The following is a 16,128-nucleotide window of genomic DNA, read 5'->3' on the forward strand; positions in this document are numbered from 1 at the left end:
CTGGGCAGCTTAGAGATATATGCTAGAAAATACAGCATGCAGCCTGGTGAGATACAGGCCTGAGAAATGACCTTGCTGCCATCTTCCAGTGTCTGTGTAATTTAAGAACTACCCTTCCCATTTCCGATTGGAAATTTACCCTCCCTTTCACTGCAGTTTTGTACTGTCCAGCTTAGTGTGACAAAAGAATGGATATGGTATTCAAGCACATGAGCTGTCCTCCCCACCCCCCCCCCCCCCACCCCTGCTAAACAAGTGTGCAAATAATTCTCAACAGACAGACTCTCGAACACAAAATACACATTTATGAATACTTGTCATTTCAATGTGCAAGTAACATCATTGAACAATAAATATCCTACAATCATATCGAAAAAAGAAATAAATATCAGATTCATAGAAAAGCAGTATCTCTGACCCTCGGGTCATTGTTTTTCTCCTCTCTCTCTTTTAATAAAATTGACCTTTAATGATTCAGTTGTATTTTTGCAGCTGACTCCCCTCTCCACAGCCTGAAGGGTTTCGCCTGCCTGACTGCATGGGCTCCCGAAGCAGGATAATTGCTGCCCCAGGCACTGCCGGCAACAATGTCCAGAGCCCTGGCCCCATTAGTGAAGAGTTGAGGAGGCACAGCTGTATCTGTGCTCAGCCCGACATCCACACTCTTCACAATCTGTCCACTTCTTCACAGCTGGTGCCGGCATTTCAAATCTCATGCTGTGAGATGACAGCAGACATTTAAAATTTCACACAAATGTTGAGAATCAATGAAAACTGAACAGTGTGACAGCATGGTGACAAGTCTTATTATTTGGAGGACCACATTAATATCATTAGTTCACTATTATCATTGGCAGTCATCGTCGAGAAATTGCTTCATAATCACAAGATATACATGTATATGGGAACAACGTTTTTTCTTCTTCATGTCAATATTAGGCGCCGGTTGCCAAAGCCAAGTCATTTTAGCTCAGTCAGGCAAAGAGCATTTATTTTCTTCATTCTTAAGTTGTGTTTCTTCACAGTAGACAAAATCTTCAACTCGGGAGTCCTGGAATCTGTTCAAACAGAGAAACAGGGTTGTGTTACCAATATTGTTCCCGTTTGACTGCAACAGTTCATCCATTCCAACAAAGTAACAGTTTCATAGCCAAGCAAACCAGTGACAGAGTAATGGCTGCAATTTTTCTACACTAAATCCTTTATTCTTTACCATATTCATTCTCAATTTATATTGTGTTTTTTGTGTTAGATGTGAACAGGCTCTTATTGTTTATGCTGCTCTGCAAGGTCAGATCATGGCCCAGGGTCACTGCGTTGTAACGTCTGGAGCAGTGTTCCATTCCAGTGCTTTTCTGTCGCAAGTGCAAGCTTGCCACCAAAATGCAATCTTCATGGCTCCAGCATCATTTCTGTACATTGGGTTGTAAAACTTTGAACAAACTGAATTCATGTTCTAGGCAAGCTACATTGAGAAACCATGTGAGGTCACATTGAGCTAATGGTCTAGGCTTAAAAAAAATTAAATAATTTATTGCACATTACTGTAGCTTATTCATGTATCCTGGAGGTATAATTCTGCATTGTTTACAATAAATCTTATAAAGGCAGATAGCATGAGCAACAAATGAAATAAGTCCACCTTTATTATAGAAAAACATTTCCGAGTGCATCAAGTTTACATTTTGTTATCAATGGAAATAAGACACACATATGGCTGAAAAGGTTCTCCTCACAAATATCCACTCTGGTTGGGTCCAGCCATTAGCTCAGGCCTTCACACTGGCAATAAACAGGATTTTGTGTCATTGGCAAGTGTTGGCTACTAGATTCAAAGGATGGACATAACGAATCTCAATTAGCAAGGGCTTCCCCATCCCCCCCACACCATCTACTCAATTCAGAACTGTGTACAAAGCTGCGCTGGCTGAATATTTCTGAACATCTTAAATTAGGCTACGGTAAACCTTTGTTATTTTAGTAGGCTGGAAATATACCATATGAATAAGATACAATATTAAACCATTTATGATCAAGTTTGCAAGCATATGCTATTTTAATTTAAAATACTGATTGAAAAAAAACCCACCATGATTGAAATATTTACAGCTTGAACATTTCCACACTTTTCTATGAAAATAGGAAGTTGTATAGCAAATGAACCTGGATTTCTAAAGCAAGAATAAATGAAAATGCATGGAAAACTCTTACAATCAGCTACTACAGCCTGAAATGAAAGTGTTTAAATAAGAAAGGCAAGCTAATGATAGGGGAAATGATCATAACGAAAGACTGCAAAAGCCTTTAAGGCCCATGGCAAACTCATCCCACCTGTCATGTGGTATTAAATTAATCAATTTAATGAGGGTTTTTTTATAAAAGGGAAAGAACCATAACAACAACTTCAAAACTAAAACTGTAATTTTCACTAAGCTATCAAAAATAAATGAAAAACAACATGCTTAGAAAAGACCAGATCACACACTAAAGTATCAAAAGACCATTGTGCTGATTACAGGGTACATTCCGGGTTTGAACTATGAGATAAAATAGTTTTGCTCCATTAGAACTCAGTATTACATTACAAATACAGTTTTGTTTCAAAATGTTTGCTGTTCCAACCCTGAACTGTAACCAGGGGATCCCTAATGTTTTCAGAAGGTAGGTGGCTGAATGGAGGCACTTGTCCTGTGAGGGTCACGCAAGTGAAAGCAAGAAGCCAACTGTGATTTTCATCAGCTTTTATTTGCTGTTGTGCAAATCTCCATTAGCAATTTTCTCCTCCACCCTCTCCCACTCCCTTCTAGCACCGAGGACAATAGACAGTTAATTTGACTTCAAAATGAGTGTGTTACTGATCCCCTCTGCCTCAGTCTGCCATTAAAAACCTGTCAACATGGCGTTTCTAGAAAGGATTGAGTAATAAAATCAGGAATGGGGGATTAATATCACATTAGCCTTCTAGGACACTGCCTACACATGCCAATAAAAAAGATCCTGCAAATTTAATGCAGGAAATGTTTTGCTTTTTATTGCTTCATCCTTTTTTCTCTTCATGATTCACTGGCTGCTAGCCAGCTTTATGACAGGACATTATGCAGAGACTAAATAAATCACTGCAAAATGGCTGGTTCTATGATTAATTTAAAGCATTTGTTTATACTGTACATGATCGAGCTTGTTTTTCTTAGGATTACCTAAACTTCCAATGATGCCATCTCTAGTACAAATGCATCAGTCCATGTTATTTTCAAACACTGCTCTAGTGATAGGATTTGCAAATTGGAAATCCTTGTATTCAAACACAAAGACTCATCAGTTAGATGCTGAATGATCAATGTCTCTGCACCAATTAGTAGTAAACAGTTCCAAAAATTAACAACTGACAATTCCATCTTCAAAGACACTATAACCACGATTTTAACTCCGGGCAAGAGTTGGGTGGGCAGGGGCCGAGGCTCGCAGCAAACCATCCCAACTTCAGCAGTGTCAGGCCCAGGAGATTGTAATTTCTAGGCATTATCTGCATTGTAGGTGGGAATTGGCAACTGACCGGTGGGTGGGAGCGGAATGTCGGATGGCAGGAAGCCACCACCGAGGACTAAAAAAAGATTCCGTGGCATTGAGGTAAGTCATGGGGAGATGGTTTCCAGAGGGTCTCGCTATCAGGGGTGAGCGTGGGAAGCTATGGAGCAGGGAAGGCCTAAACACTCCTGCTCCTCTGGCCCTAACAGGAAAGTTAAAAAAAAGAAAATGATTATCTTTTTTGTCCTCTTCTGGCCCTGAGTGCTCTGCCCACTTGGTTGGAAGGCAGGAGAGCTGCAAAGACATCACTGCAAAGGCTTCTGGCTAAAATAGCAGTCAGGCCCTGATGACATTATCGGAGCCTGATTTACATATTTAAAGAAAGACGTCATTGGTCTCAGGTGGGCATCCTGCTCACCTGCTCAGAAACGCAGGTTAAATTTGTAGCCTGCAGGATTGGCGAGTGAGTCTCACAGGTGATTTCACCTGCCCGCCCACCCATTTTCCACCAGGCAAGCAAGATTAAAATCATCCTTTATGCTTCTGTAATATTGTTCTTTGTACAGGTTGTAGTTACAAATGTTTGACACTGTCTGGTTTCTTCAATGCATTTTGTGTTACTTTTTTTTGAAGTGAGAAATATATTCTGAACTTTTCCTACAAGTGCTGCAGCTATTCCAGTATGATAATGTAATTGTGTGTGGGTTACCAAAAATGCTCTCAATAACTATCCAGTCACTCCCGCTGAAAATGTGCATGTGGGACATCAGGTGCGGACAGAATCAGGCTTAGTTTAATGCTCCCCTTCTGTGGCCAAATAGCTTACTGACAAGCCTCATACATGAAGAATGGCCACTTGGGTGAGGTACCAGAGGGCAAGCAGTGTCCAATTCTGTCCTCACCCATAATGTCCATGGACAAACTACATGGTGAAGAGTAGCTCAGCTTACTGGAGCTCCAATGCATCATGCCACACTGCCTCACTTAATACTACATGGTATTTATAAATTGCCACAAACTAGGTCATAAACTACAACACAGTCATTCGGTTTGGAAAAAGTCCAGGTTCTCAGGCTAAGATTACAGGAAACAGGCAGGAAAGAGGCAGGAAAGATTAGACAGCTCCAGTAATAGAGCTAGTATCGAGCCAAGGTGAATAAGCCAAATGGCCTCCTTTTTTGCTATAATTTCTATGACTCTACAGGTTGGATTTTCATCTTGATCAGCAGGCGGTCACCTGGCAAGGGGAATCGCATGTCCTTTACAGAACCTGCTTGATTTTAACTTCAATGGAATGTAAATCAGGTGGGTTACATATAGGCAATGCAATCTGCCACATAACCTCTCACACATTGAAGATGAAAATCTATCCCTATGGGCTAGAAATTGCGTAGCACCCCACTTGGGACGTTAACTTTTGCAGGAGCGCCAAAATATCGCTGGGCAAAAAAGACTGGCAGCTGACGGAAACTTCCGCTTTAGCGCTCCAAGAGGGAAAGGGAGCGCTAAATCAAGCGCTATCACTTCCCTTCGAGCGCTAAAGGGAGTGAGAGGGGCTGCCATCTTTGGAGGCTCCTTCCCTCACTTAAAGGGAAGGGCCAATGTTGGTTTCATGCAATCTGCATTTGTGGGGCCACAGTACCTGCACTAGGTGCATAACAGCCCCAAGCCCTTGGAGAGTGCAGGGCTGACGAATTGCGGTGTCCAAAAAATAAATAAAAAAGACACTAGACTGGGGAGATTAATACATTTTGCCCCACCTGACTATTACTGCCTTTAACTAGCACTCCCCAAGTGGCCAGCCGAGGTGACAATGCCTCCTGCAGCTGCCGTTGTTGACGCTCAACGATGCTGCAGGGGGCGGGAGCGAATATTGCATCTGGGACAGTAACGGAGCGCTGCGTACCAGAGGGTGTCACAATCTATGGGGCGCTAGAGAGCAAGGCGGAATGTGTGCGTGCCAGCACAAAACTGCCAGGGAAGTTTGCGGGCGTCGGTGACTTCACCGCGTCTGGTTGGTAACCCCTTAGCGCCCTGTTACTGCCCCTAGCGACACTAACGGGAGACGTAAACCAGGCCAATTTCTCCCATATGATGCTTAGAAAACACAAGAGATCCCATTTCACCATGAATGGTGCTGCTTCCCATATTTAACGTACTGAGGATGTGCTATTGACTTCCCATTACCTTTCATTCTCGCACAGGACTTTCTTGGACACTGGGGTTCATTTCTCCCTTGGCGTTACAGCTTTAATGTGAAAAAGGTGAGTGGGTCCTCCTATTGGGAGCACAGATCATTTTAAACCTTTTTTCAATCATTTTCAAGTGTGATGGCGTATTTCGTTAATTCAACACTTGTCAATGAATTTAAGAACTGCTTACCTGTGAAATATTGAAGGCTTGTACTTCTATGCAGGTAGGTGCTTCCATGTACTAACGAATGCCGTGGGAATTAATGAATAAGGTACTGTAGTGATGCTATTCCATGTGTCCAAAGTGGGATCATAGCAGTCCAGTGTTTTGCATCTCTGAGTGCCAAAATAGCCTCCAACAACATAGAGTTTATTTCCAGAGGCTACGGCATGGCAGCTCATTCGTTTTGCAGTCACATCCCCAACTTTAGTCCATTGATAGGTCTCGCTGTTAAATCTGTATGCAGAACATGCAGAGAATTCTGTATCCCCACCCATGATAAAAATTTGGTTCCCAAGCACAGCTGCAGCTGTGTACCTCCAAGGCTGAGGGCAGGTAGCTGGCACAGTCCACCTATTTTCACATGGGTCATAGCATTGTACTTTAGGCAGTTTATCATGACTCACACTAGTACCACCAAAAGCAAACAACCTTAGCTTAGCACTGACCACAGCTGCATTGCTGACACCTTCCCGAAGAGGGGCTACCATTGTCCACTTATTGGTCACCGGGTCATACTGTTCAACTTGCTTTAGAGAAACTGAGGGTGATGCTGGCTGTCGTCCTGTGGCTGCAGTGTGCCCACCTACCACGTACAAAGAATGTTTCAGCTCAGCAGATCCATGGCCAAACCTTGCAACAAGCATTGGAGCAGATTTTGACCATTCTTCGTGAAGAGTATCATACACCCAAACATCTTTGGAGACCCCATTTTCTGACCCTCGTCCTCCAGTCACATATACTTTACAGCCAATTGCACATGCACTAAATTCTTTGCGTGGGCTAGGGATGTCTGCTTTTGGAATGATCTCCTTTGCTTTATGGTCTATTAGGTAAACTTTGTCACACATGAAAGTCTGTCCTCCAAGCAGGAGCAAGGCATGGCCAGTTTTACGAGGTCTGGCGCAAAGGCTTGTCACCACTCCATCGTTTTGTAAAATTTTTAATTTGCAGTGTATTGCTTCTTCTATTAACTCTTTACTCTTCATCTGCCTGGTTATAAGCTCTTCCAGGGCCACATTCTCCATTAAATAAACAGCTGGTAGGAGGGCCAATCGAACTGTTTGTAACAGTTCTGGCAAACAACAGTGGCGCCTGTTCACATCATACTTCACCCACTTTATGGTGGTCTCGTACACGAGCTTCTCATCCTCTGTCTCCAGCTCTTCACTAGAGAGAAGCTGCACCAGTGTGTCCTTTGGCAGCTGCAGAAAGTCTTCACTCTTGCTGATAGTTGGGAAGTTGCTGAGGCACATTCTCCAGGAGAGTTCATAAAGCTTAGTGCACTGATGCGCATCAGAGAGCAGCAGCATTCCAAGACAATTGGTTGGATGTAGATTTTTCTCTAGGAATTCTGCACAAGCATCCCGGATGTCCTGGAACTGCAGCATATCCCCAGCCTCCAGAAGTGACTCTGCATTTTCTTCATTAATGAGGACACGAGATGAGTAAGCATAGTCTAAGAGGAGCTCCAGGACTTCCGGGTGTATGGAATTATGGAAGTTTACTTCATTGTCTTTGCTCTCACGTAATCCCCCACTGAACATAGCTTCAAAATATCGACTACAGGCAGCTAGCACAGCCCTATGGCAAGGAAAGGTCTTTTCTCCTGCATGGAGGAGGACATCTGTGAAGAGTCTCTGCTGTCGTAGAAGATTCAGGTGCGTGAGGACACTGTCAGCATATGTAGTTTTGTGGAAGAGGTAAATATTCATTGAGCCATTGCTGGCTCTGGATTTCCGATTCTCATGCATGCTGACTGACATTCTCATCAAACACTGTGGAAAAAAATTCAGAAATCAAGTTTATTCATTTTTATTTCATTCAAAGCCCCACAAGTTATTTTTTGTTGAAACAGACATATAGAAGTGTGTATTATGCAAAGTGAACTTTTAGAAACATTATAGGTCTCCCAAAACTACCAAATATCTCCCTCCCTATTTCAGTCCAAAGGCAGGAAACTGCTTTACAATAACTGAATAAGTCAAATTCCAATTCAATTCTTTGGGATTCTGGATAATCAGTGTTATGGAAGATTGCATTCTACAATTCTTTTAATTTTTCTGTGAAAACCAAAAACCAGAGGCCTAGCTTTAATATTCATAGGGACTGTTGTTCGCAATAATCAGGACCATTGGTTGATGCAAATGAATAATTCCAGTTTCATTTTATTACATTCCATGGTTTTATTAATTTCTTAGGGATTGCATTTTGCAATGTTTGTACATTTTGTAGGGAAAAATCTGTCCAGCCTGTTTTCCCACTCTCATCTGGAGTGCTCCATCTAGTGGTCCCTTGTAATAATGGTGAAAGGCACTTGGAATCTCTGGTTTGCATCCTAATGCTACACTGCTAAAGCTATAATTATATAGTGCTCAATGTTGTCAACAGGATTCCAATATAAAGTGGCATTGGGTGTGTAATTTGTGTGTTATGTCCACTTTAACTGTACACACAGCAAAACAATTATAGATGTTGCCCTTCCAGACTTGGGTTATGTCTGGAGAGATCATATTAACAACAGTGTGCAATATTGATGAGGAGAGGCCTGTCACTGGTGGTACTGGTGGGAGCAATTAGAGGTGATTAATTGACAGTATTTGCACAAGAGTATTGTGCATTGCAGTGTATAAAATGGCATGTTATTCCTATAATATATTGATACCAATGTGCTGATTAAGCTAGTGGAAATACTAGTGAAATTAACATGCATACCGTATTGATATACATAAAGACTAGCCCCATATACAATGCTCCCCAAATCTTAAACCCTCTCCTCAAAATAAATAGGGTTACTCATCATCATCATCATAGGCAGTCCCTCAGAATCGAGGAAGACTTGCTCCCACTCTTAGTGAGTCCTTTGATGGCTGAACGGTCCAATGCGAAAGCCACAGACCCGGTCGCAGGTGGGATAGACATTAGTCAGGGGAAGTGGGGGGGTGGGGGGGGGACTGATTTGCCGCATGCCCCTTCCACTGCCTGCGCCTGACCTCTTCACGCTCGTGGCGTTGAGATTCGAAGAGCTCAACGCCCTCCCGGATGCACTTTCTCCACCAAGGGTGGTCTTTGGCCAGAGACTCCCAGGTGTCAGTGGTGATGTCGCACTTTACCATGGAGGCTTTGAGGGTATCCTTGTAATGTTTCCGCTGCCCACCTTTGGCTCGTTTGCCATGAAGGAGCACTGCATAGAGCAATTGCTTAGGGAGCCAAGTGTCTGGCATGCGAACTATGTGGCCTGCCCAGCGAAGCTGAGAGAGTGTGGTCAGTGTTTCAATGCTGCGGATTTTAGCCTGCGCGAGGATACTGATGTTGATGCCCCTGTCCTCCCAGGAGATTTGCAGGATCTTGTGGAGACATTGTTAGTGATATATCTCCAGCAACGAGGTGTCTTCTGTACATCGTCCATGCCTCTGAGCCATACAGGAGGGCGGGTATTACTACAGCTGTGTAGACCATGAGCTTGGTGGTAGATTTGAGGGCCTCTTCGAATCTCAATGGCGCGAGCGTGAAGAGGTCAGGCGCAGGCAGTGGAAGGAGCGGATGTTAAGCGTAAGGCCTATGCTTTCATATGCCTCAGTGAATACATCGACTATATCCTGGAGTTCAGCATCAGAATGTGCGCAGACACATTCTTAAATCCTCTCCGCAAAATAAATAGGGTTACTAACTCACATGAGTGTCAGCTTTGCTTGGTTGGTATGAAGCTCCTCTGAGCTGGAGTGAGGTTCAAGCCTTACTCCAGCATCTGAGCCTATAAATTAGACTGACAGTCCAGTGCAGTGTGAAGGAACTGCTGTCCTTTGGATAGACTAAGACCTTGTCTGGTGGTTTAGGTGAATGTAAAAGATCCCAAGACACTATCTGGAGTTCCCCAGAAATTCTGCCCAACATTTTTCCCTCAATCAATACCATGCATAATAAATTAACTAATCAATCATTCATCTTATTGCTATATATAGGATATTGCAGTGTGTAAAATAACTGCTGCATTTGCCAACATAACAATAGCTTTAAAATTGTGTCTCTATAGGTTGTATCCTACAGCTTAAACTGATTTTTTCCCATTAAAAAGTGTGGCCGTTATGTGAGTTAAAACAGTACTCTAGATTACTAAGACCAACATAAAAGCACTTTTTGCCACAGCCAATTACTGGAATATTTCAATATCATCAATATCAGCGCCATTAGATGGAATTCAAGCCATATGAGATATTGTATAACACACCTTTGTGCAGCATGTGTCAAACAAAGTCATTTTGTTCTAAGAAATGTGAAATAGCAAATTCAGTGAAATTGATGCAGATGGTGCAATTAAAGAATGAGGCAAGTATATTTTATTTTGTATTATTTAGTGCAAGATGCAAATGTATACAAAGTCAAATTATCAGTATATTTCCATTTATATGACCTACTGGAGAAACAACACAAATTCTGTCAAGTCAAGGTGCCTACTACTCTTGCTTGCAGAACTGTTAAAAAGACCAACTGAAGCAGTTAGCAGAAAATGAACACTAACTTTTCTGTGGAATTTTCCTCTTGCAACATCCTCGCTATTTATTTGACGACCAGCTTTTTTGGAATTGCTCATTTAATATTCCACAATGTCTAAACTAAAACGACCTACCACTCGAAGGACACCTTTTGCATCGAAAGATAATTAGGACCAGCAACTCTGCATCTAAGGGAGATCGCGTGTCACGTGTATTGTTGCTCTGCATGGCACACAATCTTGCAGTCAATTAACATCTACCATATCCGGTAACTAATTTGCATAGTGACATTGCACATTGATAGATACTGAAGTCATGCCTGATGCTCTAACTTGCTGATCATCATTGGAAGCAATAGCATGTACAAAGTGGCAATCCTCGGTTTATATCACGTAATTATTCTTCATGAAAAAGTGTTTGTCTTGTTTTCCCATTTCGTCATGAGATAAGTTATATTGAAAGGCATCATTGGCTCGCTTGCAGTGTGATAAAAATTATATCGGATTCAGTTTCCACCACAAAAACTTGCTAGGGCTTTTTTTTTTAAATGTGAAAACAGTATCCCTTTAAATTCCTGAAAGGGAATTACTGTATGACACAGAAATAGTGATTACTTCCCCACGCCCTTTAAATGATGTACAACCACGTTTTACTAAATGGCTAATGGAAAGCAGCGATAGGTGCAGGCAGGTGACCAGTCCCAGTTACCTGTCCTATCGCCACACTACTGCTCTGCAGCTAGAAACGAAAAAAAGTGAAATACAGTGACATGAAGCCGCATTCCTTCTGGCGGTGCTGTCCTTCTCTAAAGTCCACTTTGAATTGAATAAACACAATTGTCGTTGTTACTGTACCTTAGAGCACTCGGAGCTCTGGCTCAAAGCAATCATTGAGCAGGGCCCCTCATCCGTGCGATGTACTGGGCGCCTTCATGTGTAAGAGACCAGTGCACTTGTAGTTTGCAGTCTTTGGCACAACTCAAAGAAATGCCTGGGACCCATTGTCAGTTGTGAGCCATTCCCTTCATTCTACGGAAGTAAGCGATTTCTCAAACGCAACACAACCTTGGCTGCTCACCAAAACAAACACAAGTGATAACCTACACGTGTGAAGCGGTGGGTTTCGGCTTTGATTGAATTGTATGAATTTCAACCCCACCGAGTGCTGAAACGAATTCTTCATATCTCTATTGGGGAAAAAGGGCTGCCTACACTTTTTTGAAAGCTGCAATAATTGTTACTGGGCTTTTCAAAATTGAATTTCAAAAAATGCATCTTCCCCGCCACCCCCTCCTCCCGCCAAAGTAAACAAGGAATCTGACAGTCCCCTCCTAAAAAATGGCCAATTTCCAGTCTGCACTCTATGCCAAAGATTTTATTCCACGGCCGATTAAAATCGTTCTAAGAAGAATATAAAATCATTAATATAATCATATTCCAAAAGAATCATTTACACGTTTCTAGGGGGGGGGGGCTGCAAGATTTCATTGTATGGATTTCAGAGATCAACTGCAACCCTCATACAACAAGATAACGTGTCATCGTATCACAAGCATCTGTACTATTGTTCATTTAAATCCCTCAATTACACTTCACTGCTTTACTGCCTGGGCTGCTCGATCGCTGGGAAGTGACAGACCCGCGTGTTCCTGTGCTGCAGAAAGTGGGGCTATTTGCCTTTATAGTTTAAGCGCTAACGGTTTCCCAAATGGTCGGCTAGTACCGATCAGCGGCGCTTGGATCTTACTCTCAGACTTTCTTCCGCTCAGCAACAGAGAGAGGGGCTGATGCACATACCTTCTATCGCACAGAAAGAGCGGGATTCGGACGCACAAAAGGGACTCCCGATTCCGAAATTGACATTACAATGTAAATTACTATCTGATGTACCAAACGTTACAGCCACAGAAGTCAAGTGTTTGATGAATCGATTTCAGTAATGTAATTTCAAATGCAACTTAAGCCCTCGCCGCACGCCCTCCCAGTTTTACTTACATGCAAACTAGTCGATTCACAAAGGCTCAAATAACAAAGTTTGTTTAAGTTTTAAAGCGTGCATCAGCTCGCCGGCACCTCGGTTCTGCGATGGAAGATGGCAGAGAGCGTGCAACAGCAGCTGCCGGCTACTCGGTCAAGGCAAACAGCGGCTCTTTCAAACACGCTGATGTGTACAGGCAAGTCCAGGGAGCAAATCGGCAGCCTCACATAGGTTCACATAAAGGAGACTAAAAGGCACACACACACATATAGCATGCACAGCAAATAGCCAAAGAGAGGGATCTTGTATGGTAGCTCGTAGCTGCTGCCTCGGCTCGCCGCAGCCAGTATGACACAGCAACCAACAAGGTGGCAGCCCCATACACACTGACCCCACACACCCAGCCCCATATACTGTGAGCCCACACCAGCCTACAGTTACCCACACACCCAGCCCCACACACTGTGACCCCACACACCCAGCCCCACACACCCAGCCCCACACACTGTGACCCCACACCACCCTACAATTACCCCACACACCCACCCCACACACTGTGACCCCACACACCCAACCCCACATACTGTGAGCCCACACCACCCTATAGTTACCCACACACCAGCCCCACACACTGTGACCCCACACACCACCCTACAATTACCCCACACATTGTGTCCCCCCACACCCAGCCCCACACACCCAGCCCCACACACTGTGACCCCACACCACCCTACAATTACCCCACACACCCACCCCACACACTGTGACCCCACACCACCCTACAATTACCCCACACACCCAGCCCCACACACCCAGCAATTACCCCACACACCCAGCCCCACACACTGTGACCCCACTCCACACACCCAGCCACACACACTGTGACCCCACACACCCCTACCCCACACACCCCTACAGTTACCCCACACACATAGCCCCACACGCTGTGACCCCACACACCCCTACAGTTACCCCACGCACATAGCCCCACACGCTGTGACCCCACACACCCCTACAGTTACCCCACACACCCAGCCCCACACACTGTGACCCCACACACCACCCTACAATTACCCCACACACCCAGCCCCACACACTGTTACCCCACTCCACACACCCAGCCCCACATGCTGTGATCCCACACACCCCTACCCCACACACCCCTACAGTTACCCCACACACCCTACCCTACACAGTTTCCCCGGACGCACAGTCACCCCCAGCCCCGCACAGCTCCAGTTAATCCCGCACGGGGATACCAGCACAGTATCACCGTCTCTCAGCCAAACTTCCTATTTAATTACAACTATTATAATCAGATTGCCTGTTGCAGGGATAGGGTGGGGTGGGCACGGACTTACCGAAACTTGTCAGCGGATGATCCGGCGACTGAAAGCATAGTGTTGGGCTAGTGCGGGACGTGGATGTCCTGGTGTTTGAGCTTGCTGTGTCCTGGAGCGGAGTAGAGTGCCGAAAGCTGGCTGCGGTTCAACCGGGAAATAACCTGCTCGGATATCGGTCGAAGCAAATTGACTGTCAAAAGAAAGCGAGCTGCCACAGTGAGTGGCTGTCACCCTCTACAGTTAGTGTGGACACTGCACAGTATAACACAAGGCGCCTGGCACCCAGGTGACTGAGGGCAAGCAGCACAATGCACACTGTTCAGATAGCACACAGACACTGAGCGGTAGAGTCACGGTGACTGACACTGGCGAGTGATGCCGAGGCAGAATTTGCACTACAACCCACACATAGCCAGTGCTGTCTCTTTGACACATAACACGGCGACTGATACTGTGAGAGAGATCACATTGCGAGTGCAACCGACCTGCATAAGTTGAGGGGCGCCGTGTCTTCGCCTAGCATTTCCGAGCAGGCTGCCACAGTCAACTGTTCGAGTGTTGCTTGTGCCCGATTTCGCTGCGTTCTGTCTGCTTTTAAAGTGGACCGATATCACGAGCAGCGAATCCCCAGCCCAAAGCCAGAACCGGAAACATGCTGAGGACCAGAGCTACTTATTAAAGAGCTGATCTGGAGACAGTTTTTTGATAGGCTGTTTTTTTGCGAAATGTTGAATACTCCCCTAGTCCCCTATTATCTATTTTCTTCCTTTCACAGAAGAAAATGCTGACAGTGAACAGTCTGACAGGAAAGCATCTGCTATGTACATGCATTCACTATGTACACGCATTCACCCACTAGAGAGTTATGCTGACAGATTATTTCCCCCAGCTTTGACCATTTTGGCTTAAGTATAGCCTTTACATTTAAATAAAAGGTCACTCACTCACAGACATACTCTCAGTCACACACACGCATACACACTTACCACACACACAGATAATATGTATTACCAACATTATTTTTTTAATTTCACAATCATTGGTAGTGGTTTTATTTTCCACATTTAGTGTAGGCAATGCCATTTCCATCAGTGTCTCGTATGGTCAACCTGAATAGCATTGTATCTCTATTCATTATTGTTGTACTGATAAGTATTGACTATCAAGATAAACACTGTTGTGTTCTTATCAGTCACTGTGAACGGTATCAGTTCGATATTGGCCTGTATGGTTAGTGTCATGTCTGTGTTAGTAAATGCAAACAGTGCTGTTTTTGTATCGGTGAATGTGTTTGTCCGGTATCTGTGAGCACGAGTAGCATGTGTGCACATCAGTCAAAGTGACCAGTGCTTTCTCTGAATGAGTATCAGTCAGTGGGAAATGTTACATTTATTTTACAATCAGTGTGAGCAGTGCTGGTTCTGCGTCAATGTATGTACCTTTGTGTCTGTATGATTCAGCATGAACCAGTGTGGGAGGGGGGCACTAACGACTCCCGTGAAATTGCATGGGAGTTAGGGGAGGTGCTGATATGGTAGCACCGTGCTGCGCTCGTAGTGCCCCGGACCACCGCGCAACCAGCGATGTAATCTGCTGTCTTGTGGTCTGGGCCGCCATCGTGCAGCCCTGGTGGCCCAGTGGAGGCCATCAAAGGGCCTGCAGAGTTTGCAGCCGCCCTCCTCTTTAACGGAAGGAGGGGAGGGGCATTGAAATCCATCAGCACTATGTGGAGAACTGCGTGGCGCTGCTGAACCCGCCCGAGTAGCGCCCCGAACCCACGCCAAAAGGAAGTGGAGCACACAACATTGCTTCTGTTGTGTATGTATTTAAACCTTATCAAAATGTAAGACTTGCCACTAGGGGGCACACCTAAGGATCACCTGTGAACCCTGGGGCAATAAGTATAAAAGGGGACTCACCATGCTGCTTCTTCGCTCTGGAGTCTGAATAAAGAGACCAAGGTCACAACAGTTTGAGCTTGCGATATATTCCTGTGGATTTATTCTGAATGTAACAAATTGGCAACGAGTAACGGATCACGAACTTTCACGGAGTGATGGCTGCTGTTGGTATTCTTGAGAGATTTGTTGAGGGTGATGATTGGGAAGCCTGCATTGAGCACCTCGACCAGTACTTTGTGGCCAACAAATTGGATATGGCTAAAACAGAGATCAAGCGCAGGGCGATTCTCCTCGTCGTATGTGGGTCATCGGTATATGGCCCCCTTAAAAATTTGCTGGCACCAGTCAAACTAACAGACAAATTGTATGCAGAGCTGTATACGCTGGCTAAGGAACACCTCAAGCCAAAGGAGAGCATCCCGATGACCAGGTATTGCTTTTACACGCACCGTTGCTGCGAGGGCAAGAACGTGCCGA

At 44.5% G+C, this 16,128-nt stretch overlaps 1 protein-coding gene across 2 annotated transcripts; it reads right to left on the bottom strand.

Moving 5' to 3' along the window:
- Positions 1-343: 343 nt before the first annotated feature.
- enc1 (ectodermal-neural cortex 1) lies at positions 344-13,777 on the bottom strand. Of its 2 annotated transcripts, none has more exons than XM_070868418.1 (3): positions 13,769-13,777; positions 5,908-7,715; positions 344-1,058 (listed from the first exon to the last, which is right to left on the bottom strand). In XM_070868418.1, the coding sequence occupies exon 2, from the start codon at positions 7,707-7,709 to the stop codon at positions 5,934-5,936; it is 1,776 nt and encodes a 591-aa protein (XP_070724519.1). In that variant the 5' UTR covers positions 7,710-7,715; positions 13,769-13,777; the 3' UTR covers positions 344-1,058; positions 5,908-5,933. The 2 variants fall into 2 exon arrangements, with proteins under 2 accessions (XP_070724519.1, XP_070724510.1); XM_070868409.1 differs by lacking the exon at positions 13,769-13,777 and adding an exon at positions 12,425-12,496.
- Positions 13,778-16,128: the final 2,351 nt, after the last annotated feature.

Source organism: Pristiophorus japonicus, chromosome 1 (genome assembly GCF_044704955.1).
Source record: "Pristiophorus japonicus isolate sPriJap1 chromosome 1, sPriJap1.hap1, whole genome shotgun sequence".
Classification (NCBI taxonomy): Eukaryota; Metazoa; Chordata; class Chondrichthyes; family Pristiophoridae; genus Pristiophorus; species Pristiophorus japonicus.

Coding starts and splice junctions, on each gene's coding strand:
- enc1 (XM_070868418.1), bottom strand. CDS start 7,709: ATGAGAATGTCAGTCAGCATGCATGAGAATCGGAAATCCAGAGCCAGC.